The 27,871-nt window shown below is 36.5% G+C and overlaps 2 protein-coding genes across 4 annotated transcripts in view; one reads left to right on the forward strand and one right to left on the reverse strand.

The window, feature by feature from the left end:
• The window catches only part of Creld (Cysteine rich with EGF like domains), a 134,575-nt gene extending 121,022 nt beyond the window's left edge, over nucleotides 1-13,553 (forward strand). The window contains exon 8 of the mRNA XM_083117256.1: nucleotides 10,111-13,553. Coding sequence (XP_082973382.1) covers nucleotides 10,111-10,202 — 92 coding nt within the window. The 3' untranslated portion in view covers nucleotides 10,203-13,553. The remainder of the gene's footprint in view (nucleotides 1-10,110) is intronic.
• Nucleotides 13,554-14,350: 797 nt separating this feature from the next.
• Nucleotides 14,351-26,391, reverse strand: LOC145983993 (uncharacterized protein C9orf85 homolog). 3 transcript variants are annotated; one of them, XM_083117258.1, is made up of 3 exons: nucleotides 26,367-26,391; nucleotides 19,230-19,680; nucleotides 14,351-17,601 (listed from the first exon to the last, which is right to left on the reverse strand). In XM_083117258.1, exons 2-3 carry the CDS (start codon nucleotides 19,669-19,671, stop codon nucleotides 17,420-17,422), a joined length of 624 nt encoding a protein of 207 aa, XP_082973384.1. In that variant the 5' UTR covers nucleotides 19,672-19,680; nucleotides 26,367-26,391; the 3' UTR covers nucleotides 14,351-17,419. The 3 variants fall into 3 exon arrangements, with proteins under 3 accessions (XP_082973384.1, XP_082973383.1, XP_082973385.1); XM_083117257.1 differs by lacking the exon at nucleotides 26,367-26,391 and adding an exon at nucleotides 26,010-26,251; XM_083117259.1 differs by lacking the exon at nucleotides 26,367-26,391 and adding an exon at nucleotides 25,656-25,894.
• Between the last annotated feature and the right edge of the window lie 1,480 nt (nucleotides 26,392-27,871).

A 27,871-nucleotide genomic window follows, 5' to 3' on the forward strand; every position in this document is an offset into this window, starting at 1 on the left:
ATCATAATCCTAGGTCTGAACCTGGATGTTAGGGTAAAGGTGATACAGATATATCAATAGTGGCTAAAGTCTACCTGGTATGAATTTAATAATCACAAGTGGCAGATACTTTTGGTAGCCTGGGTATCCTATTAGGTATACAAAGTTTTGACTGAAATTTTTAGTCTTCTCTTACATCTGAGAGGTATACAGATTTCAGAATTGGGCCAGTCCATGTGAAGTGGTCCAGTTTTAAATTAACTTTAATGTTTTGTCTATGATTTCATTTATTTATAATCGGAGGCCTGCACGAGACCCAGCAGAAACCCATCTACAAGGAATTGCACCTAATATAATTATGCAACATGCATGCCAAGCAAGGTATTACATGAGCGAGCCTCCTTGAAGAAGAATCCACATGCCTCTAGAACTGCCAGGTTCCTCCCTGTATTTGGGAGTTGGAAGAGAACTAAGAAGTCACATGAGACCTGATGTAGTTGCTTCGGTCTGACCCTTGCACCACTGTCAATGTTGCCAGCAGCAATTATATTTTGCTACACATGGAGAAAATTTAATTTATATTAGTCTCAAGGGCTTCGAGATTATAAAACTTTTGGATTTTGTAACTTTGGAATACTTTTTCACACATGTTTCGTGATTATATGAAACCAAGTACTGCATATTTTCCAAATTTGTTGTGAGGACTTTGAAATCATAGTTCATTTCTAGGTTTAATTTTGACTACATATTTTACATAATTTGTTTGTTAAAATGTGTAGTTGCATCAATACCGCCAGCTATGTGCACCAGTCTCAAAATACTGACTACAAAGTACACAGGTCTGCAACCAAAACAATGCTTGGAATGTTTTTGACATTTATTATTGATTTTCACATACTGAGTCCAATGACAGGGACAAAAGAATTCCATTATGTCACATTTCCCCAAAGTTGGTACTATTATCAACATTATGCAGTAGTGTTCAGTACTCTTTCTGCAAGAAATGGAAAAAAAGGTAAATAGCTATTGTCTTTTTCATTGGGATATTGACATTCAGTAGCAGAGGCCTACAATTTCACAGTACTCTACAAACTGCCCGAGTAAAAAGAAATGCGTGAATTCCACTGATTCGTGTGTGATTTATTTGTCAGTTTTACATAACAATTTAAAAGTAAGTTACTTATAGTACTCCTAAACTAACAAACTAAACTATCAACTCGTAAACAGAAAGATGCCAAGAGAATTTTGCAGGAAGGGAAGAAACAATTTCATAAGAAAAATTAAGCATGATTTAAGTTAATTTATAAATTTAATTTTGTGTTATTTCACTCTACAAATTTTTATTTGACTTAATCAATTAAAGTAACATTTAGTACATTGCAAACTGGCTTGGTAAAAGACTTCTGATCTCACCACCGAAGTTCCCAGGTTCAAATCCTGACATGGGTGTTTTTTGTGAGGGTCCCTTCATCAATTTCGTATTCCAAAATCCATAAGAGACGACACAATTTGCTCAGGATATAGAGAGCTTGTGTGGACATCATGAGGTCCTGGATTTCATATCCAAATCAGCCATCTATTTGCTATAGTCAGGTTAGTACTGTATTTCCTTTCCTCTGCTGTATTTCTTTGTACCATGGAACTTTGTTCTCCGGGCCACTTTTATTTGCCCCACCCGGTATATGAGAATACTCAATAACCTCTTTTACTTACACCCTATGCTCTAATGTTCAGTGTAACATGTCACCGACTCCATGCTGGAGTTGCCAGGGGACCCAGGTTTGAATCCTGGCCTGGGCATGGGTGTTCTTTGTAAGTGCCCCTTCATCAATTTCATCACTCATCCTCATTGTTGCAATTAGCCAAAAAAGGCAGAAAAGCGATGCAAAATAATCTAATTAAATAAACCAATCAGTGTAAAGTGATGTCAAAAATGCACCTAAATTTGGGATAAAACTCGCTTCAAAATGAAATTTACAAAAAAGCAAGTCAGGAATAGTGTGACAAAGCATATGAACTTCTTTTCATAAAATCTTTTCATGTAGCATCACTTTTCTTCCCCATTTGGCTAATTGAAATGATACCAGGACTCAAATTTGGAATTGATGGCAAGATCGCAAGTCAAGCACTCAGCATGCTCGACTACTGAGGCAACAGCACTTTTTGTGTAACTTGGTTTGTAATAGAAAAGATTTCTACCATGGAAGAAATCTAATATTAGAATTCATGTATCAACATTTCCAATTGATTAAATATAATGGAGCATTTCTTAATAGAATAAATGCTTCCTAGACTCAAGTACACCTTCAAGCAGTGCATGTTTTTAGACACTAAAAGTTGGCAATAGTGACTGCATGACACATGGACTTGTAGACTGTGTATAGCCAGAATGAAAGTTCACTGTCAGTAAGCTGTCTGTAGAAGCTTTCAAGGCATGCAGATACCCATGGACTTTCGAAGCTTGGAGCATCAAAATCCAGGCACATGGGTCTTACTTGCTGACCCACTAGGTGAGAGAAACTTGGCTCAGTGACCAGGTAGGTATAGTAGGAGAAATCAGCCCATCTGTATGCCCCTGTCTATAATGCAAAACTAATGCAGTAACATTTTTAAAAAGCACATCTGGTTTAGGAATGACAACCATTTTTCATCATGGTGTGATAAAATTTTGCATTTGTAGTACAGTACAATCATTATCATCTCTGAAGTTACCAAACCTATGCATCTGAAACAAGAATCTTCCTAATAATCATATTTTGTAGTATAATTCATGTCATTTTATTAATTTCTCTAAATCTAATCCTTAAATAACATGATTTAGTCTAAAAATGCACTTTTGTTTTGGTTACAAAAACACTTTTTCAAAGCATTCTTAATGAAAAAAAAAGAGTTAATTCTCAGGGGTCAAACCTTTGTACTAGTAAGGCACCAAATATGAAATTTGAGAAATGCCATCTTCTGTTTTTCAAGATCCTTTAGTTTTCATACTTGCTCATTTTTGACCATGTTTTGGTCCCTGATGAACAAACTGCTAAAAATCTGATTATTTGTTGCAGTGAAGTAGGTTATTTCATGTAATAAAAACAGTCCTAAATTTTAGGTAAATTATATTTTATCTCTTATTAGGTTACATATGTTACTACTGAACTAAGCTGTTCTTGCACTTTAAACAGCATTTCTCATGCGTTTATCAGTCATAATAAAACTAATTAACCTTAAGAGCCATTATTTTGAAATTCAAACAAAAAAGGGATATTTGGATAGTTTTATTTTTTGATTGGCTTGATTTTTTTATATGTTGAAGTAGGCTATGAGAAATTAATATTGTGCAATTTTGAGACCTTGAAAAATGTTTCCCTCCCCTGTAGAAAATGTCAAAGTTGAAGGTCAGACCGCCCATTTTTCATAACAAGTGAAACATGAGTAAGATCGGAGTGCTGTATGTTTGGAAATCATCATCATCCCAAACTTTTGTTTTGATATACTGTTAATGGAATTTTCTCAATAAATAAATAAATATAAGACTGTTTGTTTATATACATTCAATTGTTTTGATGGGACATTGTTGCTTTCCATTGTTATGCGGCAACAAAGAGTGTCCAAAATGCCGTGTTTGCCTGTTTTCGGCCCTTAATATCTTGGTTAAGCAACAGTACTTCAAAGATTTGTTAACTGGTCATTGAAGCTCACTATTAGGACAAGCTACCTGATATAGCACATTACTTGGATATTGATGCTGTTAGCAGATATAACCCTTTGAATACTCAAAAATTCCGAAATCTGCAACTTTAGAATTAGACTTATCTCAAAACAGCATGAAGCAAGAAATAAACTAAGTATGCCATCTTGTAGCTGAATATATGTACTAACACATGGAAATGAGAAAACTTGGGGGCCATGTCCCATTTTTGAGAGAAAAAAAAAATTAAATGTTAAGAATGTCAATTTAAATTATCACACTTCCTCCCCTATCATAAAGTGGAAGAGCACTTTCTCCTACTTTTCTTTGCTCCAAATGGAACAGCACATGTCTTGACAGGTTGTGGGACAGTTTTCATTTTTCTTTCTTTGATGGATAGCATAGTGGTAACGTCACATCCTTGTAATTAAGGGGTCCCGGGTTTGATGCAAGGTTGAGGTACAAGTTGTTCGGATCCCACTTTAAACTGCAAGTCCCCAGTCCCGATTAGCCTTCCTGTGAATAAAGTGGGCTTAAAAACAAAGCTCTACTAAGCTCTATATACAGTGGCATACCAAGGACTTTCGAAAGGGGGAGGGGCTATACATTTTTTAGTAGGCTTTGATCTTTGCTTTAACAAGGTAGATCTTTGTACAAGAATAACATTTGCACCCTCGGTCGAAACCACTGGTAGATAAAAATAAAAATGTAAAGAAAAAATTAATGAGAATAAGCACTAGGGGTCTCTTGTATTGAGATAGAACAATTTTGCCACAATTAATGACCTTGGTTATGTGGTCAGTCCCCAAAAAATTATACTTTTGGAGGGATTTGAATTGTGTTTTTGATGCCATGCTGTGGTTAACAATCAAATGAGATCATGTAAAACAATTGCTGTGTGGGAGAGGGGGTAGTGAAAATATGGGCAACATTCAAAAATACAGTCTTGGAAGAATATAATCTAAGCTGGGAACACACTGGAAGTCGAAATGGTAGCAGATGCATAAAATATATGCACATGTATGCATACTATATTTACAATTGTAAGAATGAATCTCGGGTTAAATTTCAGAATTCCAAAATGTATGACCTAATATAGTCCATCTTCATAATGAATATTCTGAGCTAGCTGTAAATAAGTCATTACAAGTACCACATTATCATTTCTAACCATTTTTGAAAATTGTCACTAACATTGATTTTCCATGTTCATTTGATATATGCAAATTCTGGAATTCTGCATTTAACCATTTTCTTGCCACATTCAAGATTGAGCAATTAGTGCATATTTTTTTTGTTTGGCTCAAGTTTGACAGGCTATTCAAGGAAATAATTGTCTTCCTTCTTTAAATACAGTACATTTTGAACTGATGACTTTGTGCATATGGCATAATTGAAAAGTTTTAAATGTGTCACTGCATTTACATTTTTAGAAATATGACCCCTTACCTGGTCTTGCTTGGCAAACACAATCTTTAAGATTTTGGGGTTCATACATAATTTAATTGTTGGCAGTTGTGCAAGGCCACTATAACCAGACTTGCGCAAGTCACTACACAGGATCATGAAGCCAATTGAATAGCAAAAGACCTGTATCCAATAGCTAAAAATAATCCACTTAAAATTGTACTCTGAGAAGTGTTCATTATGCCATTGCTTTTAAGGGACTGTAAAACTATGAACTCGAGTCAGTTACTGGTTAGTTATGAAATTGAAAGTTACCCAACAGCCCCTTTGAGGCCCATAGCCTACTAAGGAGTTTTACCTTGGGTGACATGTTGGTGCATTGTGACTCATGACCAGAGAGTGATACTATTTCATTCAGGTAGTTCCCCAATTGTCCTTGCAGTGCTGGGTCAACAGCAAAATGGACCAGCCTCCATGGCAGAGTGGTTAGTACAGCATGCTATGGTGCCAACGGTCCTGGGTTCAAATCCCACCCTGGGCATGGGTGTTATTTGAGTGTCCCTTCATCAATTTCATCATATCACCACTCATTCTTATCTTTGTGTTTAGCTAAAGGTGGCACAAAAATGAAGTAAGTAAACCAAATCAAACAGCAACACGGAGTGCTTCCAATGGGGATTGAACCTGGGACCACCCATACCAAAGGTGAGAATGCTAACCATTTGGTTACATGGCAGCTCCCACATTATGTACAAATTTGAAATTTTTAGTTGCATTATGAAAAGCAGTGTAATTGTAAGATAGTCTACTTGTAGAGTTCTCATTTATAAAAAAGGCTGGAAGTTTTTGCACTCCCATTCATGTTGTTGCTGATGAAGGATTATAGACTTTGAATTGAATTGACTTTATTGCTGGGCAAGGTTCAGCTGTTGCTGGTCTACACCTAACCCAAATAGTACAGATTAAAATCAAAATAAAATTAAATATTACAAAGAAATTGAACAAGAAACTACAAAAAAATACAAAAGGAATATAATTCCATACAATAGAACAATTAAAATTAAAATTAAAATTCAAGATTACAAAGACATTACACTAGAAAGTATAATAAAATACAATAGGAATAATATCATATACAATGGAACAATTTTAGCAGTGAATTAGATACATAATAAAGTAATTGAAGTCGAAGTTGAAAGTAAGATAAAAATAATTTCTGGCAACTCACAGTATTTTTCATTGTTCATATGTTGATTTACCTTGCTTCTAATCGTTGATCAGTTATTCACGGAGCATATCGTGAAAACGTCTGAAGTTTTGATTTTTGGTTAGATTTAAATATATTAATAGCCGCGGTAGCTCAGTCGTTAGGGTGTCTGACTACCATGCAAGAGACCCAGGTTCGATCCCCGTTGGGGGAGAACTGGGATTTTTTTCCACCTGTTCAAGTGGCTCTGGTGCTCAACCAGCGTCATATAAAGTGGGTACCTGGAAGAAACTCGGAGGGGTAAAGGCAGCTAGGGGCATGGTGCTGATCACATCACCCCCATCTTCGGCTGTGATCAAGAAAGTGTGGGGCCCTAACTCCACACCCCCTATACACCTTCATGGCGTGGTGCAAAGCACAGGGGAGCAGTTTACCTTTTTTTAAAAAAATATATATACTCTCAAATGTGTGTCATGTTATCATTTCTTCTTTGGTACTACAATCCTTTATGGATCTTCACCCTCATAAAAATTTACCATCACATCTCTCTTAACATCCACTAGCTCTGAAATTTATAACTGTTCAATTTCACTAGCCATCTGTGTTTCGCTTTAACTCCCCCCCCCCTTCCCCCATATCATGAGCATCCTTGGATTGTAATTCCAATTTTTGGGCATGGTCTGTCACCATGTAAATAATAATAAAAAGTCTAATTATATCTTCTCAGCCACACTCAAGTTTCCCTCGGTCCACCCAAATATTCTCTTTAAATTGCAAGATTGCTTGTTTGCAGAGCAGGCCATAAGGGGGAATGGACATTTACATCAGGCCCTGCACTAGGTCAGTTGCATATTGAAAAAGAAAAAAAAAAAACATTTAGATTGACTCCACTCATTTGAATATTTTTGTATTTTAGTTGTTTTACCCAAAGTCAAAGATTTGTTATCCACAACACAGATTTCAGAATGTCTTCACACCTGGACATTTTTTTTTCTGTTGCTGTTGTGCAAATAATCTGTTAGCTTATTTCTGGATGGTTTTGGCTCACTTGGTTCCTAGATATACAAAGCTATTTACCAAATCTGATGAAATTTTCTTGGGATATCAGCCAGGTGATTTCCAGATCGGCTTTCAAGAGCTAACGCCTCACTCATCTTCATGTGAAAGCTTGGAAGCCTATCCGGAAATCAGCTGGTTGATATCCTGAGAAAACTTCATCAGATTTGGTAAATAGCTTTGTATATCTGCTATATCTGATCATTCACTGCTAGGAAAGCTTCAAGAATTACTTTATCAAATCTGTAGTGCAGAAAGAAAAACAATCTGATCTTTGTTGTAGAATCCAAAGCTTTATCTGGCTGAACAGGTATCTTGATCTCACAATTATGTTCTTCTATTTGTAATTTCTTCCCTGTGCTTGCACCAAAAATTACATACACACACAAAAAGGGGGAATGCAGAGGAATGGCAAGAGATTGAAAAAATTCTGCAGGAAAGAAAAAAAAAATAAGACTTTTTACTAGAATCTCAATAATATACAGCCAGTGGTACAAAGCTATAGGGGCTATCCACCGGAAGGAAGTGTATTCGCGCGGACGCCATACTTGTAGCACAACATGCCACTAAAGGAAGCTAAGATTGTGTCATTTATGAAAGGAACGAATGGGTGTGTACAAGGAGGATGTAAACCACGATCAGGGCTAAATAATCTTTCATGGATCTCTCTTCATCCATTTCCTCGAGATTTAGGGTGCCAAAATTATTGCATTCAATCTCAGGCGTGAAAATTGGAAGCCCATTAGCAGTAGTAGTCTCCGCAGTAATGACATGACAACAGATGTGCAGGAACCCAAAAAGTCGGGACCTGAAAGAAATTCCGTTCTGATCCAGGCTTTGTAAAAAATAATAGACTTTAAAAGTATTTTATTCCCTACATATTTTATTGTACTAAATGTCCGAAATTTATTGAAATTACCAGTTTTTATTCCAGCAATGCAAAATAAATCATCACCTGAGGTAACACCATTAAGCCTTGTTTCCATGATTATGAAAAACTAAATATGCTGACCAAGGCAGTAATTTATTTTATTAAAAACATAAACTAAACGTAACGTTTCAACCTTCTAGCAAGGTCTTCATCAAATAGGTTGAAACGTTACATTTAGTTTGTTTTTAATAAAATAAATTATTGCCTTGGTCAGCATATTTAGTTTTTCATAATCACCCGAGGGTGAAATTGTGTGTATAATTAACATTTCGTGTATCGGGTAATTTTGAATATTTTGCATCCCTATAAGCTCACAATTTAGTCGGGGAAATAACATTATTTTTCCCATTTTGAACATCAGGACTTGAAAAATACCCCATCATGTTTCCTTCCCAACCAAAAATTTTGCGTCCCGCACCTCTTGCACTTCATTAAAGGTAGAAGATAAATAATTCAAATCTCGATTTTCTCTGTGTTCGTGATATGAGCAAAAATTTTACTTTTCCTTTCAAAAGATGCTCGGTCAGAGTCAGTCAGGTACACGCTACGTTCTTGAACACACAAACTATAAAATTTTTGTGTAACCAGAAAAAAAAATATGTGTAACCAAGCCAGAGGAAATAACTTTTTGTATAACCAGAGGAAATATTTTTTTGTGTAACTAGAAAACTAAGTGCGAGTATTATTATTAATTTTCATCTTTTGTAATGGAAATCTCTTCAACATTGATAGAGAAGAGGTCCTAGGTTTGAACACTGGTCAGGCAATGGTGTGTTATTGTGTTTGTCCCATCATTAATTTTTCCAGTTTATTATTCATCTTCATCGTTATGTTTAACACAAATAGCAGAAAATTGACTTAAAATAACAATGAGCATTTTGTATTTCTGCGTTCAAACGGGAACGAAACCAGCAAGTGTGATTACCACATCCCTCTGGCTCGCCCTGACCGAAGAAAGAAGAAAAAAAACTAATTTTTCTGCTTATTATATGTCCTTACATCTCGCACTTTTTCACTTAAAACATAAATCCAAAGATTTACATGCTTTAAGTGCTCTCGCTGTGTAGGAAAAATTACTTTCTATTAAATATGTAGGCTAGAAATATCGCCAAATGCAACAACGGTCAGCAAATGGATCTCATCCTGGAATAATGCTGTATTACTTCCTAGTTGCTCATCCAATGGATATGGAAAGGCCTCTACTTTGCCCAGATATCTCTTATTCTCCTCGTCGTCAAGTGCTTTTATATGATCCATTTCATCCGATATACAAAACGAGAAGAAAGGCCGCAAGGACGTGCTTGAATTACCTGGCCGCCGTGAACTGGAAGTTGCTGTGCTACAGTTCCACAATCGATTGTAAAGTGAAAAGGTAAAGTGCTCCCCTGTGCTTAGCACCACGCCATGAAGGCGTATAGGGGGTGTGGAGGTAACGCCCCACACTTTCTTGATCCGGTCGTGAGTGGGGGTGATGTGATCAGCATCACGCCCCTGACCGCCTTTACCCCCCAGGGTTTCCCCCAGGTACCCATGTTATTCAACGCTGGGTGGGCGCCGAGGCCGCTTCCATCGTTAGAAAAGTTCCCGGATTTGAACCGGCCGGGGATCGAACCCGGGACCTTGAGCATGGTAGTCAGACGCGTTACCGACTGAGCCACTGCAGCCAACAATCGATTGTGCTGTTCGATATGTTTTTGTTTACTTGTGGATAGCCCCTATAAGTATGATTATGGAAATATATTAACAGATAAAGATTAAGTATTAAATAGATGTATTGTTTAGAAGATAAGTTCTTCATTTTAAATCTCTAGAAGTGAGCACCATCTCATGAATTCTTTTCCTGCATTTCAGATGAAAGTACAATAGAAGATAGTAATGAGAATGAATCTTCAAGCAGTGAAATAAATAATATAACAGAAATGCCAATGAAGAATGAATTGTGACATAGGAGATTGTTTAGTCTTCTGAATTTTTATCATATCATTATACCTATTTAAGTAAGTTATTTGTTCCTCCTGTCTGATGGCATGAAAACACAAGTTACTATTTTATTAGTTGTTTATTAGTTGTAAGTTGTAAGGAAATAAATTCCCACCTATCTATTTTTTCATGATGTGCTGTTAATATGTGTCATTGGCTTCCATAGTTCTAGGATACAGTGTGTAGTTTCTCTTTTATGTATCCTTGCTATGCACCAAATTTAACTGCAGTAAATATCTAGGACATCAAATCATTCAGCATACCATCATCATCAATGTAGGGCCTCCCCATTGATGTAGTGGTAACATCTTCACCTTGCAATCAAGGGATTCCTGGTTTGATACCTGGTGGAGGCACATAGAAGTTCAGATCGCCGGCTCTGTGACAGAGCAAGTTACGTGGTTGACTTTCAATCTCCTCACCAAAGTTCCTGGGTTCAAGTTTCAGTCTGGGCATGGGTAGGGTGACCAGATGTCCTCTTTATCTGGACATGTCCTCCTTTTTAGGTGGGCAGATTTTTTAGAAATCCGTAATGTCCTCCTTTTTTTGGAAAGAGTATACTGCATCGGCATGTGCTGCACAGATAATGTATCCATGCATAAGGATCATTGTTTGTTATTTCACATCAAAAGCTGTTATACAGTCTCTGCATTTCCGTTACGAGTCATACATATGCAATACTAAGGTTTTAAGGATGGGAGAAACAAATATGAGGCAGGGTGTAAGTCAGTCACTTTCCCCTGTTGATGAAAGAGTGCCAGAAATGTTCACGTCAATAAAATTATATTTCTTGTCCCAACCTAAACTACATAAAATATTAATTCAGTTTTGGAAATAGGTTAAACAATCCCTAACAGTCAGGATTCCAAATGGACATTTTAAAAAGTGATAAATTCTTGATGTTTTCTGCATTGAAAGTGTCTGAAACTTCTTGGAATGTATTATTTATTTCAGAAAAAAAAAAAAAAAAAAAAAACCAATGGAAAATGCCATGTAGAAATTGAGATTTCCGCAGTGTCAGGAAATTTTGAATATTTTCCATCGTGAAATTGCGAATTTTTTCAGTCCCGAATGCAGGTATTTAAAAACATTTCCCATGCCGATCCTGTCCAGACCAAAAAATTTCTGTCCGACACAGCCTAGGGTTCAAAATGGAAATTTGCACAAAACAAAATACTTTACTTTCGTTATCATGCTGCTGTCTGTTATTTTTATCTCCGATTACGACAGTAACGAGACAGAACAGGAAGGTTCCAGATATTTATGAAACCGGAACACCATTCCGGTCAGCTCCGGTCCATTTCGATCCCTAGGTATCTCTCTTTGTACATTACATTTATGTCTTTATGAAGAGGTGGTGGCTCTGACAGCCCCTCCCCTTTTGGGTTAGCTAGGATTAAGAGTAATATTGGCAAATGTGTTGCAATTTTTTTGTGGTGTCCTCTTTTTTGAATATGTGTCTGGTCACCCTAGACATGAGTGTTCACCATCACTGATCCTCAACATTGTGATTAGCCAAAAGTGATGATAAATAACAAAAGTAGAAATAATAATGAACCAATTTGTATAATCCATACAAAATATTAATTCTTGCAGCAATATTAAGGGTTACAAGGAATATAATTTTTTCCTGTATTATTCATTAAAAGGTCTTTTATTATATTTCAACAACTGTACCAAATATCATAGCAATTTCCACATTTATAGAAATGTTTCAAGGAAAATAATCATATTCCACGAAAACTCCATTTAATACCACTGTAAGACTACCTAGACTTCTACATGCAAATAACTATATGTGACAGAAACGGCAGCATCATCCAGTGAAGAAACCTAAACTCGTTGGTTCAAATATGCACACAGAACAAATTACATACTTGTGTTCAATGCCTATAGAAGCCAATGGTGTATCGTGTAGGAAAGAAAAATATTTTTTAAGTTGCAAAGACCTACTTGTCATGTGTAATTAATTGCTTTGTTTTGTTTTTGCAATTAAATAAGTTTACTTTTGAATAAAAAAAATTGTGCACTCATGATAATGTGCCTATAACATGAGATAATAACCTCACATAGAGACAAGGCTGTACAGGTCACTAAGGTTGGCATTTCCAAGCAGACTCTTCATTTGAGATCAAAGAGTTTATTCAAATAAGTCTTCCTTAGCCATAGTATTCAGTTCAATAAAAACTTTATATTGTATAATCAGATTTATGTGAAATATATATATATACACCACAAGATGTGCATAATATATATACTGGTATAAGAAAGAAACATCATCACAGTAGCACATTTTCTTACCTTTCCTATAACTATCCATAGGTCCTAGTTATATATATATATATAAAAATGCATTTCTTTTGCAATATCGGAGATAATTTTAACAACCCATCTCCTTTCCATGCAGGATATGAAGTTTATTCACAATTGAATTATCAATTTAAGAAATAATGGAAGTTTGTGACTCCAATTCACTCATCCCAGGGAAGGTAGTGAAGACAGATAAGTTTAAAATTGCACAATTAGATACTGCCTCCTAAGTGATTTTACCAAATAATTTACAATCTTTTGAATTCGCAAAGAAAAAAGAAAGCTGATTTTCACACACACACTTAGAAGGAATCAGCATTTTATTGCCACATCACAGAGAATACAAATATACCGGGTGATCCGTTTGAGATGTCAGAAAAGCAAACCTTTATACACAAGAGGTTAATGCACGTATCTCCGAGCAGCTTGTTGTAATATAAGCACAAAGGATGTAAGTTTCAAATGAGTTTAGGTTTACAGACTTCAGCCACATGGCAGCACTACTGTGCATGGTAACAAATGTGGTGATCACGTCACAACAGCGCACACAGTATGTTGTATGGTATGCGAAATTTTCGAGTATTTCATGCATGCTACTGCCACGCAGCTGAGGTCTGTAAACCTCCAATCACTTGAAACTTACATCCTTTGTGCTTATGTTACAACAAACTGCTCACAGATATGTACGTTAACCTCTTGAGTATAAAGGTTTATTTTCTGACATCTCAAACGGATCACCCGGTATATTGATGAAAAAATCTAATTTTTGAAAAAAAGGAAAAGAAATCGATTTACCTTGTTTCCCATGGATGAGTAAATTAGAAAACAAGCATTGTTAATTGCATTTATTCCTAATGTAAAACTGTAATTGTTTATCATTCCACATGGGCATTTTGGTCTTGTTTAAATGCAAGGTGAATGAGAATGAATGAACCACAAGACATTATATTAGAAGCAAATAGAAATATTATGTTTGTTAAATTTAATGCAGTTTTTTTTAAAATAATAAATTGAATATGTACATATATTCTTGACTTGTGTTACTTTATCCTTGATTAGCTACCTTGGCATGATTCATGATTTTGCTACTTCAAGTTCCAGGTTTCTAGCATGGACGTTCTTTAGTGAGTATTCGTTTATCACTTTTTATTATTCATCTTCATTGTATGATTAGCTTTAAGCTAAAAGTAACATAAAATAATGAAAAAAAGAAACTTTATTGGCTTGTGTTTTACATATATTTTCATTTGGTATAATCAGGTGATTCAGCAAATTTTGATTTTATTAATGCTCGGCACTTTCTGAAGTGCTCAAAAGTTGGAGTAAGTTCGAGTTGCAAGACTTTTGGAGGCACTTGTTATCTAGATGTCAAAGAGGTAACAGCAATTAGCCTCCATTTTGAAAGGTGGCAACAGTTGGAGGTTTACTGTACAGAGAAATGCTTCTGATGAAATTCGAAGGTAAATGCAAACTTCCCCGAGGGTGCAGTGGTAGCGACGTCGGCATGTAGTCAAGGGGTCCTGGGTGTGATACCCAGTGGAGGCACATAGTGGTTTGAATCACACTTTAAACTGTGTGTCCAGTCCTGATTAGCCTTACTGTACATAAAGTGGACTTAAAACACCAAATCAACCAATCAAAGTTAAATGCACATATTAGGTGTGAATAGACGACAATGTTGAGTGTTCCTGGAGGCATCCAAAGACTTAAGTCTAAACAACTTCCACAAATAAAAAGAGCAACTATTACAAATATGATCCCTTCCTGTGGTACCATTCTGACAAATACTTCTATTGGTAAACACATTTAAATATTTTATTTGCCTTTTGTACCTTTCTACAAAATGAACATTGCATGATATTAAAATATATAATTAAGTGATACACACACTCTTGTTCAGATAAATTGGTATTCTTTTCTTCAGTGGCTCCATGGAAGCAGGGAGGGAGAGGGACATTCACCCCAACCCCAAGGGTTTTTGGTTTGATTTGGTGTTTTAAGTCCACTTTATGCACAGATAGGCTAATCGGGACTGAACCTACAGTTTAAAGTGGGATCCGAACCACTATGTACCTCCTCCGGGTATCGAACCTGGTATCCCTTGATTACAAGGCGACGACGCTACCACTGCGCCATCGGGGAGGCCCTCCCAACCCCAAGGGTTAGCAGTACATTTGAGGTAATCAAACAACTGCTTGAATGTTGTCGCTTATCACATTCTTCCCCAACTGATTTCAATAAGCCTTAGTTACAAGGGTTGTGCAAACATGAAAATGTCTGCATTAGAAAGCACTGAAAAGTAATGGTTTTTAGAGCTTCTCAACAAAGTGCTGATGGCCAGAAGTTGCCTTATCAATTTATCTGAACAGGAGGGTACGCTAGTACCTACGGTCTTCCTTCAGCAGCTTTTTTAAAACCTTGCTGTAATACAGTTAGCATATTTCATAGTTATATATTTCTATGGACAACTTCACCAGGCTGAAAGCAAGCACATAAGTCAGTCACACACCTTCTGTGATCAGAAACAACTATACATTTATATATTTTTATTGTGGATTATATACATACACTATATAGCCAAAAGTCACCGGACACCCAAGTGAACGTGGTGGTAGTGTCATGGTCTGGGGATGTTTTTCCTGATTTGAGTTCAGGCCATTAGTTTTGGTCAATGGCAACATGAACAGTGGTGTTTATGAGGACATTTTAGAGAACAGCGTGCTGCCCACACTGTGTCAACAGTTTGGAATGGGCCCCTTTTCTCTATCAGCATGATAATGCCTCTGTCCATAAAGCAGGGTCCATTGCATTGTGCTTTGGGAACAATCAGGTGGATGTGCTTAGCTGGCCTGCTCAAAGCTCTGACTGAAACCCCATAGAACATCTTTTGGATGAACTGGAGCATCGGTTGCGTGCCAGACCAACTTGATTGAAAAACACCCATGAACTATTCACGAGGCTACAAGAATAATGGGGAAAAATTCCACCAGCAATATACCAGAACTTAGTGGAAAGCCTGCCCCAAAGAGTAAATGCTGTAATAATAGCGAAAGAAGGCCCAAATCAATCAATGGAATGAACAGCACTGGGTGTCCGGTGACTTTTGGCTATATATTGTATATATACAATTACCAGAGCAGAAACAGAGTTGCTCTCCTAATAACTGTCTTTAGAGGGTTACATAACACACACTGTGTGTCTCAAATTCATTGCACGACACTTTTGAAATCATAGTATTACTCTATTATTTGCATAAGATGCAAAATGTATAAATTTATCCAGGAGGCATGATCACAGAATGTTGTATAACTTACTTCACAAACCTTAACTTTCATAAAGAAAGTAAAAATAGTACATCCAACAACAAATTCTCATTTCATTCATGCAAATATGAACTCAGGGTGGCTACTCTAGGGCCATGATAAAATTCAAGTATAATTCCCTCTTTTCAAGGTGAACTTTCCAAAAATTCAAGCAAATGTTTTCTTTATTTCAACCTTATTTCAACCGTATTACTGCCTCTCAACATCCACACAGAAATATCTTAATAATATAAAGGGTCTATGTGATCCCAATATCCAAAAATTCTAATTCAATTAAATGGTATACTTAATATAATTAAAATATTTAATTTAAGGTGCCGAGTTTCTATTTACAGAGGCGCAACCACGAATTTTTGTTTGGGGGGGGGGGGCAAGTATCAGGATAAACGTACTTATACTACTACTACTAATAGTGTTAATAATAATATTATTATAACATTATTATTGATTTGCTATATTTTACTTCGCTTCTTGTGCTGTGCCAGTTTTGGCTAATTTGCGAAGATGGGGATGAGTGATATGATGAAAGTGATGAATGGACACTCACAAACATCCATGCCCAAGCTGGGATTCGTACCCGGGACCAACATTATTATTGTTATTAGTAGTAGTATCAAAGACTTTATTGTCCTCATAAATTATGAAAAAAGGGGGGAGAAGTTGGTGCTAAAGCATTTGTGTTCGAACAAACCATTTGAATTATTTTTTCAACACATTCAATTTCACATTAATAATGGAAAACAAGCACACAAACTAATTATTTTTAAGACAGGAAATGCTTGATAAATGAATTCCAAATATAATATTTTTTTATATTAACATGTATAACTTCCATACACAATATATGTTTCACATATAAGGAACATGGAGCAACGTGAACACTAAATTGTGTATGTTTTCAAAGTTTCTTTTTTTTTTTACAACTTTTTTTCATTGAGTACGTTTGGCATCCAGCTGCCCCCTAGCTATGGTTATGAACTTGGTAAGACTAAGAAAAGCAGGAACTATGAGCGAAGTGAGCAAATACTTTTACGAAATGTGAAGTTGTGGGCGGTAATTGCCCCCTGCCTCCCTGTGGTTGCGCCATTGTTTACAATTTCACATAATCAGACTCGAAATACATCAACAAACACAAGTCACAGATGTTATGAGATATACTAATCTACAAAAAATTGTTAATTGTCAAACTCAAATTTACCTAATCAACCTCAAGATATCTTGCAAGAATCTTTCATCTGTCAGATTGTTCTGGAAAGGACAGTAACAAAGTAAATGGCTTGAGATAATTCTTTTATTTTTCACACAGCTTTCGTTGCCTTCCTAGATAAAAATGAAAGCTCAACTTTGAAAAACTTGCCTCAGGGCATTTATAAATACATGTATAATTTGAATAGGATTTGGATTAATACAAGTTGTAATTTTTCATGTCTACGGAGAAAAATTCAAGTAGAATTCACGCGTAATTCCCAGAATTCAAGGAATTCCCGGTGAGTAGCCACCCTGGAACTACAATCTATGTACAATAATTTTCAAACACACAAGATTAATTAATCACTATCATCAATGCTAAACTCATCAAAATCATCTGTAAAATCATCCAAATCATCATCATCAGTTTTTAATTTTGCGATGTTCTTCACAAGCTTCTCAATTTCCTCAAGTTCCTCCACAGATATTGGACCAAGTTCTTGTATTGTTCCGATATTGGAATTTTCTTTGGCATTGCCATCTGCAAATAATATATATATATAAATTAGGAGCAAAAAGATTATATATTCTCTAAAATAATATAGTGGAACCCCAATTTTACATTTTCCTGATTTATACATCCAATCTTCACGAATGCAATAAAGCAACATGTTATAAAATTTCCCACACTTTACATTTAAGTTTTTTTAAATTTTTTTTTTAAACCTTGATCCCTTGAAAAACTTAAAATCAAGGTTCCATGGTGTATAATTTCTTACCATGTTAAATTTAAAAAGTTCCGCGAGAGATTAATTATTCATTTTTTGTAGAATTCTCATTGATTTTCGTAAAATTAACATCATATTTGTATAAACCCTAATTTCGACTAATACTTAGAACCAAAGTAGCATATGAATATAATAACAGTATCGGTCTCTTTGGTGGCAACATGCCATGACACCAAGAGTCTTGGGTTTGAATCCCAGCCTGAGCATGGGTGTTCTTTGTGAGTTTCCTTTCATCAATTCTATCTTAAAATCACTCATCCTCATCTTCGCAATTATCCAAAAGTGGCAGAAAAGCAAACTAAATAAACCAAAACAATAACAAGGTTCAACATGGCGTTGCCTACGTGGGGGCCTGACAAAATTGAAATTTTGTTATGAAAAAAATAAGATTATTAACTTTTGTCTTCTTCTTCTATTCGGTTAGTACAAATTGGATTATTTCAACAATAGGTGTGTAGCTGAGACTGTACTGAAAGAAACAAGGTATAATTTGTAACTCCAGCATTCGTAGTTACGGAGATATAAATCTTCATTTAAAACCTTGCGCAATTTTAAACTTCCCACTGAAAACGCGCTGGGCGTTTAAGGGTCTACCTTTACTTTGCAGTAGTGCCATGCAATAACAAGTTGAAATTTTGACACACAGAGGAAGGTCTAGTTATGTAGTGTATGTAACTTGGCTTGGATATCTCTTGTCCTTTTTGTGCTACACCATTTGCAAAATCCACCATTTCCCGGTGATTTTTCAATTTCTTGCATATTCAACCACATATAATATGGATTGGGTGATAATGGAGACGACATAATGTGTGCATAGTGAGCTCACATCAGGGTTGCTAGAAAAATTAATGCCACCTTCCTGGTTGGATTACAGTTGTAACAGCAGGCACACAAAATATACATTTTTTGACGCATAACGCTTTTTTAGGCATATCTTGGGGTATTTTGTTTGCTAACAAAAACAGACTGAGGGTATTTTGATGCAATACACGTGTTCCTTGGTGAGAGGTTTGTTTGGTGTGTGAATATCACTAGGCTGTGATCAATAGTTCCAAAGTTATTGAGTCATGAAGTTAGCTCTGAGACTCTTTTCCAAGATTTGGATCACATTTTCTGCACCTTCTTCCATAGGCTATAACTCTAACTATTTCTCGGAGGAACCTAATATTTGGAATACAAGCCTTCCAGACATGATTGAACCTTCATGCCAAATTTCATCAAAATCAAAAAAACCATGACCTGGAGGCTCTGGTCGATCTGACGTGGAATGACCCATATGTAAGAATGATATGTTACATGTGTGAATAAAATCCTCAAAGAAAATGTCTCACTGTTTACCCATTAAAAATAATTACATTAACCATATCCATATAGCACTTACCTTTTTTATTCTTTGCAAGGTACCTGAAGATAGTTCTCTGTTTTCTAACTGGCAGATGTTTAATTAGCTGTTCTACTTGACTTTTCATCTTTGCCTGTTCTTGTGCTGTTGGTTTTGACTTGACCACAATTTCTTTACTCATTCCACATTTTGTGCAAATTCCTAACTTTGCTGCACAATCTTGGCAAATGGTGTGATATGCTCTTTTCACTGTTTTCTGTTCACATTTAATACACTTTGTTGGAGCTTTCAATTGTTTGTATTTCTTGTATTTAACTTTCCATTCTATTACATCCGTACATCTTTGACAAGTTTCCGCAATTTCAAGGCTGTTAAGAAATTGTGTCCTTTTGCTGGTGTCATACAAATCATTCTTATATACTGTTTCATTTCGATGTTTCTGTGCCCTTGTCCTACTTGCATTTCCTCGTTGGGTACTCATCTTGATACTCTGTAAGATAAAACAAATGTTAAAGTCTTAAGAAAATAAAGAGGGTGTTCAGAAAGCATTCAGGCAAATGTTGGGAGGATGTACTACATGTACAGAATGATGTGCAGTGGCTGTGGCCAATTCTGGAACTAAATCTCAGGAATGAGAAATTGTTTGGAAAATCTTCCTAACAATGACACTTCACATTTACAATACGAGGGTGTACCCAAAAGAAACCGGAATTTTTTATTTAAGAGCTCTTTTTTTTTTTTTTTTTTTTTTTTTACAAAACAACCTATCACCTTCAAAGTACTCTCCATGACACTTAATACATTTGTCCAATCTGTGATTCCTGTCTTGGAAACATTTTTTAAACTCATCTGTTGTGATGGCTGACAACTCCTTCCTCGTTTTTTTCATCACCTCTTCTAAGTCGTCAACTTCCCCTTCATGTCCCTAAAAAGTCGCACGGAGCGAGGTCAGGTGAGTAAGGGGCTTGGGGCAAGAGAGCTGTTTTTTTTACAAAAACTTGGGCTTCGGAGCTATTCTTTCAAAGTAAGTCATGTTTCCACTCGTCACTCTTTTTGCTGGTCATTCAGATTCCGAGGCACAAATTTCGCAGTGACCCTTCTCATTCCCAAATCTTCCGTTAAAATTCGCTAAACCAAGCTCCAAGATAGTCCAGATAACTTCCCCAGCTTTTCAATGGTCCGTCATCGGTCTTCGAGTACAAGTTCATGAATTTTATCGACGTTATCGTCAGTTCTGGAAGTTGACGGACGTCCAGAACGGGGTTTGTCATCAATCGACATGTCACCTTTCTTGAAGTGAGAAAACCACTCGTACACTTGAGTTTTCACCATAGCGCTGTCCTTCTAAACTGTGTTCAACATCACAACCGTTTCTGCAGCATTTTTCCCGAGCAGGAAACAAAATTTCACAGCTGCATGCTGTTCTCTTACATTGGCCATCACAAAAAACGAGGTGCGAGTGAAACTGCTTTTACGAAAAAATCACCGTGACCAGAGACAACCTTCCCCGGCGAAGCCACTGGGTGCACTGAACTCACGAGTTGCTCGACGCTTGCCTAGCGAGAAAAATTCGTACTATGGAAGCTCCGCCCAGCTCAGCGTTTTTTTTCGGGTACCCCCTCGTACATGAGATAGTTGTGTGAGAATAAGTTAGTTCTGAGTTGCAGATCTCAAAATCTATACCAGCTTGTAAAATAGACTAGTCAGAAACAGCAGGTAGATCAATAAAAGTTTGCACGATTGCTAATAGACAAAATTTCATTGGCTTATTCAACTAAGTGTGGAAGCTGGCCCAGTTGTCTAGAGATCACAGGTTTGAATCTCTTGTACTCTCAATAACTGATGAGTACATACACGCTGCCCAGCTGTTGACATTGCATGCATGCACTGCTGCCCTGCCACAGATATATCACATAATAAAACTAAATTCTGTATCACAATGGCCCTGAGGGCCAAGGCCTGCAAAACAACTGCTGTGTTCTGGCTTTCGAGACCAGAGCCCACTACTTTTTCTTTTCAAGCTCCCCAATTGAATGAGCACTAACCATTTGGCTACATGGAACCCTTGTATCACATTATTCATGATTAGGGGGCAGATTTACATGCACTAAAAAAGACCAAAATATGCATTAAAAACAGGCAAAATATGCACTATAAACAGTGGCGGTGATTAGGGGGTCAGTTGCCCCCCCCCCACTTTTTGAAACTTTTACCCCCCGCACTATGCTAAACCTTATCTACGAGGGAGAGAAAACTGTCTTAGCTCCCCAGTTTTTGCACCTTGCCCTCCTAGTTTTGGAACCCAAAAAATTTTAAAAAGGTATCCTCAAAATTTTGTATTACAATCTATATATGCTTTATGACTGCACCAATAACCTCGCATTTTCTAGTGGCATGTCACTGCCCACATAATTCAAGGATTTGAAGCAATTCCCCATATTTCCAGCATAGTTAGCTAATATAATTGCTCAATATGGATAGTGAAAAAATATTGCATTTCTGTCATTCGTATTTTTACAGATGAAGACTGTTTACAAAGCAGAAAATTATGACTGGTTGCTGTGGCTTAATTTAGGCTTTTGCTTCAAATAACAGAATCATCATTCACTAGATATTAAAGTTAAACACCCTCCATTCTATGCAAAATTTGTAAAAGAAATTAACAAAGTTGGACATATAGGCTATATACACACAATTGGTCTTACGCAGTCAAAAAATTATTGTTAGATACACTATTGAAGAATTTACAAAGCCTTGAAATATAGGCCCAAGCCCAATTTCCTAGAGGAGTATTCATGTATATATAGGGTATACATGGACAAAAAGAGGTAATAATCAAATAATTCACACCAAAAAGACTGCTATTTTTTCAACTTTGATTTAGGATGCCGTTGAGGGTGAATGGTTGTATTCTGATCCCCCCCCCCCCCGCCAAAAAAAAATCGCCAGGAATTCAAATAATGAACTAGCACCTTGAAATTTGAAAACACTCTGCTTAGTCCTTATGGCATGTAAGGTGGAAAGCGAGAAGTTGATATGTGTGACAATAATAGTGTATGTAAATTTCCATGTGAACCACAAGAAATTATTCTAAATAAAGATATTAAATTTAATAAGTATATGCTCAGACTAGACTTGACATTAAATAACTGTGGCATCAGTAGTAACCACATCGTCGTCTATTATTTTTTGTTAAATTAATTGGGCGACAAAACTAGGAGGGGCAAGGACAGATTACTTTCTCTTGGTTAGAAAAATGTGGGGGTGCCCCCCTTGCCCCCGCTGTCTTTCGGTATTACAAGTTTTTACTATTGTCCGTCCACAACAAGTATGGAGTGGATATAAAAGATATTTGACAAAAGAAGTGCCATTTTCCTAAGCTTCTATACTGAAGAGGGGGTTATTTCATGTACATTATCTAAAAATTAGCCAACGTCAGCATTATGGTATTATGTGCGTCCGCAGGATTTTTTCCAGGGGGGGCCAAACGAGACATATTTCCCTCCATAATAGTGGTACCCCCTCAAAAAATACTTATTCAGATTGAAGCTATCATATTCCTGCATCATCCTTCCAATAATTAAAATAAATTACTGTGAAATGAAATATATGTGTCTAATATATAAGTTTATGATTGAATTAGTTTATTTTACTTCGTGTTCATAGACGTCTGCAGGATTTTTTCCAGGGAGGGGCAAGGAAGATATTTTTTTCCAGGGGGGGGGGGCAAACAAGGCACATTTTCTCCAAAAATAGTGTTGTTCCCTAAAAAAACATTGCTTAAATTTGAATTTATGGTGTTCATGCAATAATTAACACATATTATTGTGGCTAAAATGAAATTATATGTGTGAAATACATAATTTTTGGTTGACTTTCATTTTCCAGGGGGGGCACGCCCCCCCCCCCCCCCCCCTTGCCCCCCCTTCCGGACGCCCATGTTCGTGTTTCATGCCTCTTGGCTAATTTGTGAAGATTGGGATGAGTGATGAAATTGATGAATGGACATTCACAAACAACCAAGCCCGAGTGGGATTCGAACCTGGGACCCTTGGTGTCGCAGCGATATGTGCTAACCATTCGGCCACAGGGTCCGGCTATTTAAGTTTATGGTAATATCCATTTTCCATAGGTGGTTGTGCCCCCTGTCCCCCCTTCTGGACTCCCAAGTGTGAAATCAACTCCGAAACTCGCAAGTCACATTCTTTTGTGTACATTTGATTTGTTCTTACACTGGATGGAAAATATCACACACTGCAATATTTTTAATATTTCCAAGTCGGGAGGGGAGGTTCCAATAAATTCTTTGGAAGCATAAGCACATATATGTGGCATCCCTTCCCCCACAAGGGATGAGCAGTTGCAACCAGAAGGGAAATGCACCCTTTATCCCTTCCTCAAACAAGTAACAATCATTCACGAGTGCATACAGATTTACGAAGATAGCATATGAAGAGATACCCAACAAATAATTCTCACTGGCGCCTGGAACTACGACTCATTTCTCTTTTATGTGGATAATTGGTGGGAGGGTGGTTTTCTTTATCTTTCTAACAACTGTAGTTTCGTGTTACTAAATGTCCTTAACCCAACTAGGTCGATTTAGGTTAATCTTGACACAAAGGACAAAAAAAAAAACTGAAGATGCATATATGCACTATAAAACTTTGCCAATCAAGCAAAATGAATGAATCCATTGAGAGCATATGAATTTTCCCCATGGAAAAAACATGCAAATATGCAAAAATCCACACCTTTTCATTTGATCGCTCCTTATACTAAAAAGTCTTGCTTTAAAATATTCAAAATACATATTCAGATGCAAATATTAATTGTTAATCAACTCATGGCAGTCATTTCTAGGAAACACAATGTGTATTCAACTTACACTGTACATGTACTGTACACTGTACACTGTACTCACTTCCACATGCCTTAGCACATGTGGGAGACCAGTTAGGGCTTGATGTGTGGTCAGCACACTGTACGTAAGTTGTTAGAAAATGTATAGCTTTGTATATGACTAATATATATAACAGGTATATTACCCAGTTATTGTGTTCATTATACAATAGTTGAGATAACATTATTGATTAATTGCACAGATCAATGTAATATAATATATAGACAGAAAACACAGTTAACAAATGTAATTTATGTATGTAAGTTTAATGGTAAATGTTTACTATCCTTCGGACACCTATATCTTCTGCGTTTCGTCAATTTTTGACATTTGTACTTACCTATCTGCTTCGCGGATAATTTTTTAACGTGTATTCACGTTTTTTTGATAACTTTTTTTTTTAAAAATAAGTGTTTTTGTAACTGAAGAACGTACGTATCCGCAAATGGTTTGTGGGGCTATGTGTCAATGGTTCGTGGGGCTATGCGAGAATGGTGTGTGGGGCTATGCATATTTTTTTCGAAACCAATTTTTAACTATTGTAACCTATTGTGACCCTACCTAACCTTACCGGAAATGGTTTGTGGGGCTATGCGTCAATGGTTGAATTTCTGCTATGAAACATTCCCACATCACACAAAACACCTTCCAGACGTTAGACAATAAATACTACAGGAACTTATTACAGTAAGTAGTTTCTTCTGTAGAAATGAAGAAATCTGTCCGAAGGATAGTAAACTAGTACCAAGATTTTTTATGGCATCTTTTCTTTAAGACTAATTAACACTAATATCTGATACGTTTAGGTTATCATTTTCACTGTAAGATTGAATATGATGTGAATTGTGGCTTGTGCGAGCAGGCGTTCTTGGTTTCCGGTCAACTCTGACACAATTTTTGTGGCTTGAAGGAAGTTTCGTGAGAGACCAGATATTAGGTGATCAGGTGTTTAAAGCATTGATGGGCATTATTTTAATGATAATAGTCTTAAACCTGACTCACCTACCTTGTATTGTATTGATTTATTTTAGCTCGCTTTTACTACCACTTTTGGCTAATTACAAAGATGAGAACGAGAATGAGTGCTGACATGATGAAATTGATGAAGGGACACTCACAAAGAAAACCCATACCCAGGCTGGGATTCAAACCTAGGACTAACCTAACAATGAAAGCATTTAGCGATGAAATACCCCTTTGCACCTCATGCATGTGAAGTGGATAGCAGCAGGAGTACGCATCGAAGACGACATTAAACAAATTGGTAAGAGTCTAGTTTACGTCCTTTTCATAAGGAATACATGTCATATATCGTTGGGAAGGTTATTGTATAAGGAATTCAACAAACTAAATCCGAAGGCGAGGAAAAATTTCCTGGAGGAGAAAATCGAGAAAAACCGATGTTGTCCGGATATGCGTGATTGAACGTACTGAGGACATTTTTCGATGATGAAGCACATATTTAGGGGTGAAATGAGTGCTAATGGAACCTAACCTCATAGGCATACCTCGTTCCCGTGAATGGTTAGTGACAGAAAGTGTAAAAAGAAAAACTTACTTACCCTAAGAGATGCTGGAGCGCCGGCTGTCTGCTAGCACAGTTTTGTAAACGGGCAAGAAGGAGTGCGCAAGAAGGAGTGGGCAAGAAGGACGTAAACTAGACTCTAGCCAACGAATTGCTGGTAGCATATAGAGTATATTGAGGGGGGGTCGTTCTCCAGAAAATGTGCAGTAAGTCATCACTAAAACTTTGAAGTATGTGTTAACAGACATAATTAGAAATCGAACCACATAAAAAATGCCTGTGCACCATGATAAATTCGTAATTAAACAATCGGAACTTGGGCCGCACTATACAATATTAAGATAAAAAAATGCTCCCAGAAATGCGATAAACATAGAAAGAATAAACATACATATACTACATTTTTGCAGTCTCACTGTTCCAGAAGGTCCTACAAGAAGCCACTACAGTTGTAGACTACACATAACAGACTGCAAGAATTTCATGAATCGCTCTTCTGGTGACATTTAAGTCGCGTCCCACTTCTTTCAGCGAGTGAATAGACAGGTATGGTAACATTTCAACGAATAGATGAAAATTACAGTTCCTAATATCCTCCCCAATATTTGATGGATTGGATGGCTTCGCTGCCGTTCATTCCAGGTTACTCTACGCGTGTTGTTACCTACCTCCTTCCCAAATAAATGGTTTCTTTTTATAACCAGTACATAAGTTATAAATTTTAGTGTTAAAAGAGTGCTTCACTTACAGTTGTTGTTTTAGTGAAATCCACGTGTCGTATTTTTGATATGTTTCAATTTGTCCCTTGACGCCGAAGGCAAACTACAAATAAATCTATCGTTTGCAAGCAACAGGTAATATATTAATTTTGTGGTGAGAGATTGTGCTTTAATCTATATACTGGTACAGCATTATATATACATAACCTATTTTAATACAAATTTACGAAAATTATGCGGTCTGTATTTTAATGACTGCGAGTTATGTGCGGTAGAGGATTAATTGCAAGAATCATTTTGTGTATCCTTGTCTATCCTTGTCGAGTGGAATTGCCCATGTGTAGAAAAATCTCGACATTCGGTACGAGAAATGTTCGAAATTTCCCGACACTTTGGAAATATCAATGTATACGCACTATTTCTCGCTTGAAGTGATTGCATTTGCATTTCTGGAATAAAAACTATTGTAGGTGGCAGCACCTCTGTTGTGTCCCCACGCTTTTGATGGGCAATTGTTCTCCCATTTAAATTTATTTATTTATTTATTAACCAGTCGCCTATAACAGAGCGAATGATCCAATTACAATAGGCATTACAATTTGCTATATACAATATAATTTACATAAATATGTAATACATGATACAAACACATAGTAATTATTACACAAAACCTTAGATAAATACGAATACAAAAAGTTATACAAATACAAAAAAATTACATACATATACATATTACAAATTTTGAACAGAGGAGAAAACTAAAGGACAGAAGAAACAAAACATAAACAAGTAACAAACTATAAAAGCTTGAGAATAATAAAGAAATTATACGAATACCACTATTTAAATAAGAAACAGGAATAATCAATACAAAGCAAAAGTTCAAATTTGAATTCGTTTATATGTATACAAAATTTAAAAAGCTATAAATGGACATTTCCACTTTGACATGAAAAACGTTTTAAATCCATTCATTTTACAGATAATGACACAAACATGAGATGTGCAAAATATCTCGGCGATATTTGTTTCGGTTCTCGAGAAACACGCCTTCAAACACCGCTGAAATTCACCTACTACGTCACGGATTTGAAAACGTCCTCTCCACAGACAGGAGGTGCTCTGACGTCATCACTTAGAAATGCGTGCGGCTTCTTCTAGTCCCGACAAGTTAGCATGAGCCGCGGAAGCGACAGAAAATTCACCTGCTACTGTGTAAAACAAGTATCTTACAACTTCCAGTGCAAAAATCTGTGCTCCATTTCTTGGAGATGAATTATGCCCTAGCAGTATAGTAGTATTTACTATAATTCAGCCACTCGGTAAGGGTTTTCTCATTAGGGTGACAAAGCAAACCTTGTAACAGTCAATGGCTGAGCACGTGAACAGCCTTGCTCATTGCGAATACATAGGCTAGTTCTGACTGGCAAGAACTTAATATTATAGGAATGCCTTTTCTGGAATTACAGTTATTTTCGTCATAATATTATAACGATAAAATCTTGCTAATTATCAGGTAAATCAATTAATCATC

This window comes from Lepisma saccharinum, chromosome 2 (genome assembly GCF_977018435.1).
Source record: "Lepisma saccharinum chromosome 2, izLepSacc3.1, whole genome shotgun sequence".
Taxonomy (NCBI): Eukaryota; Metazoa; Arthropoda; class Insecta; order Zygentoma; family Lepismatidae; genus Lepisma; species Lepisma saccharinum.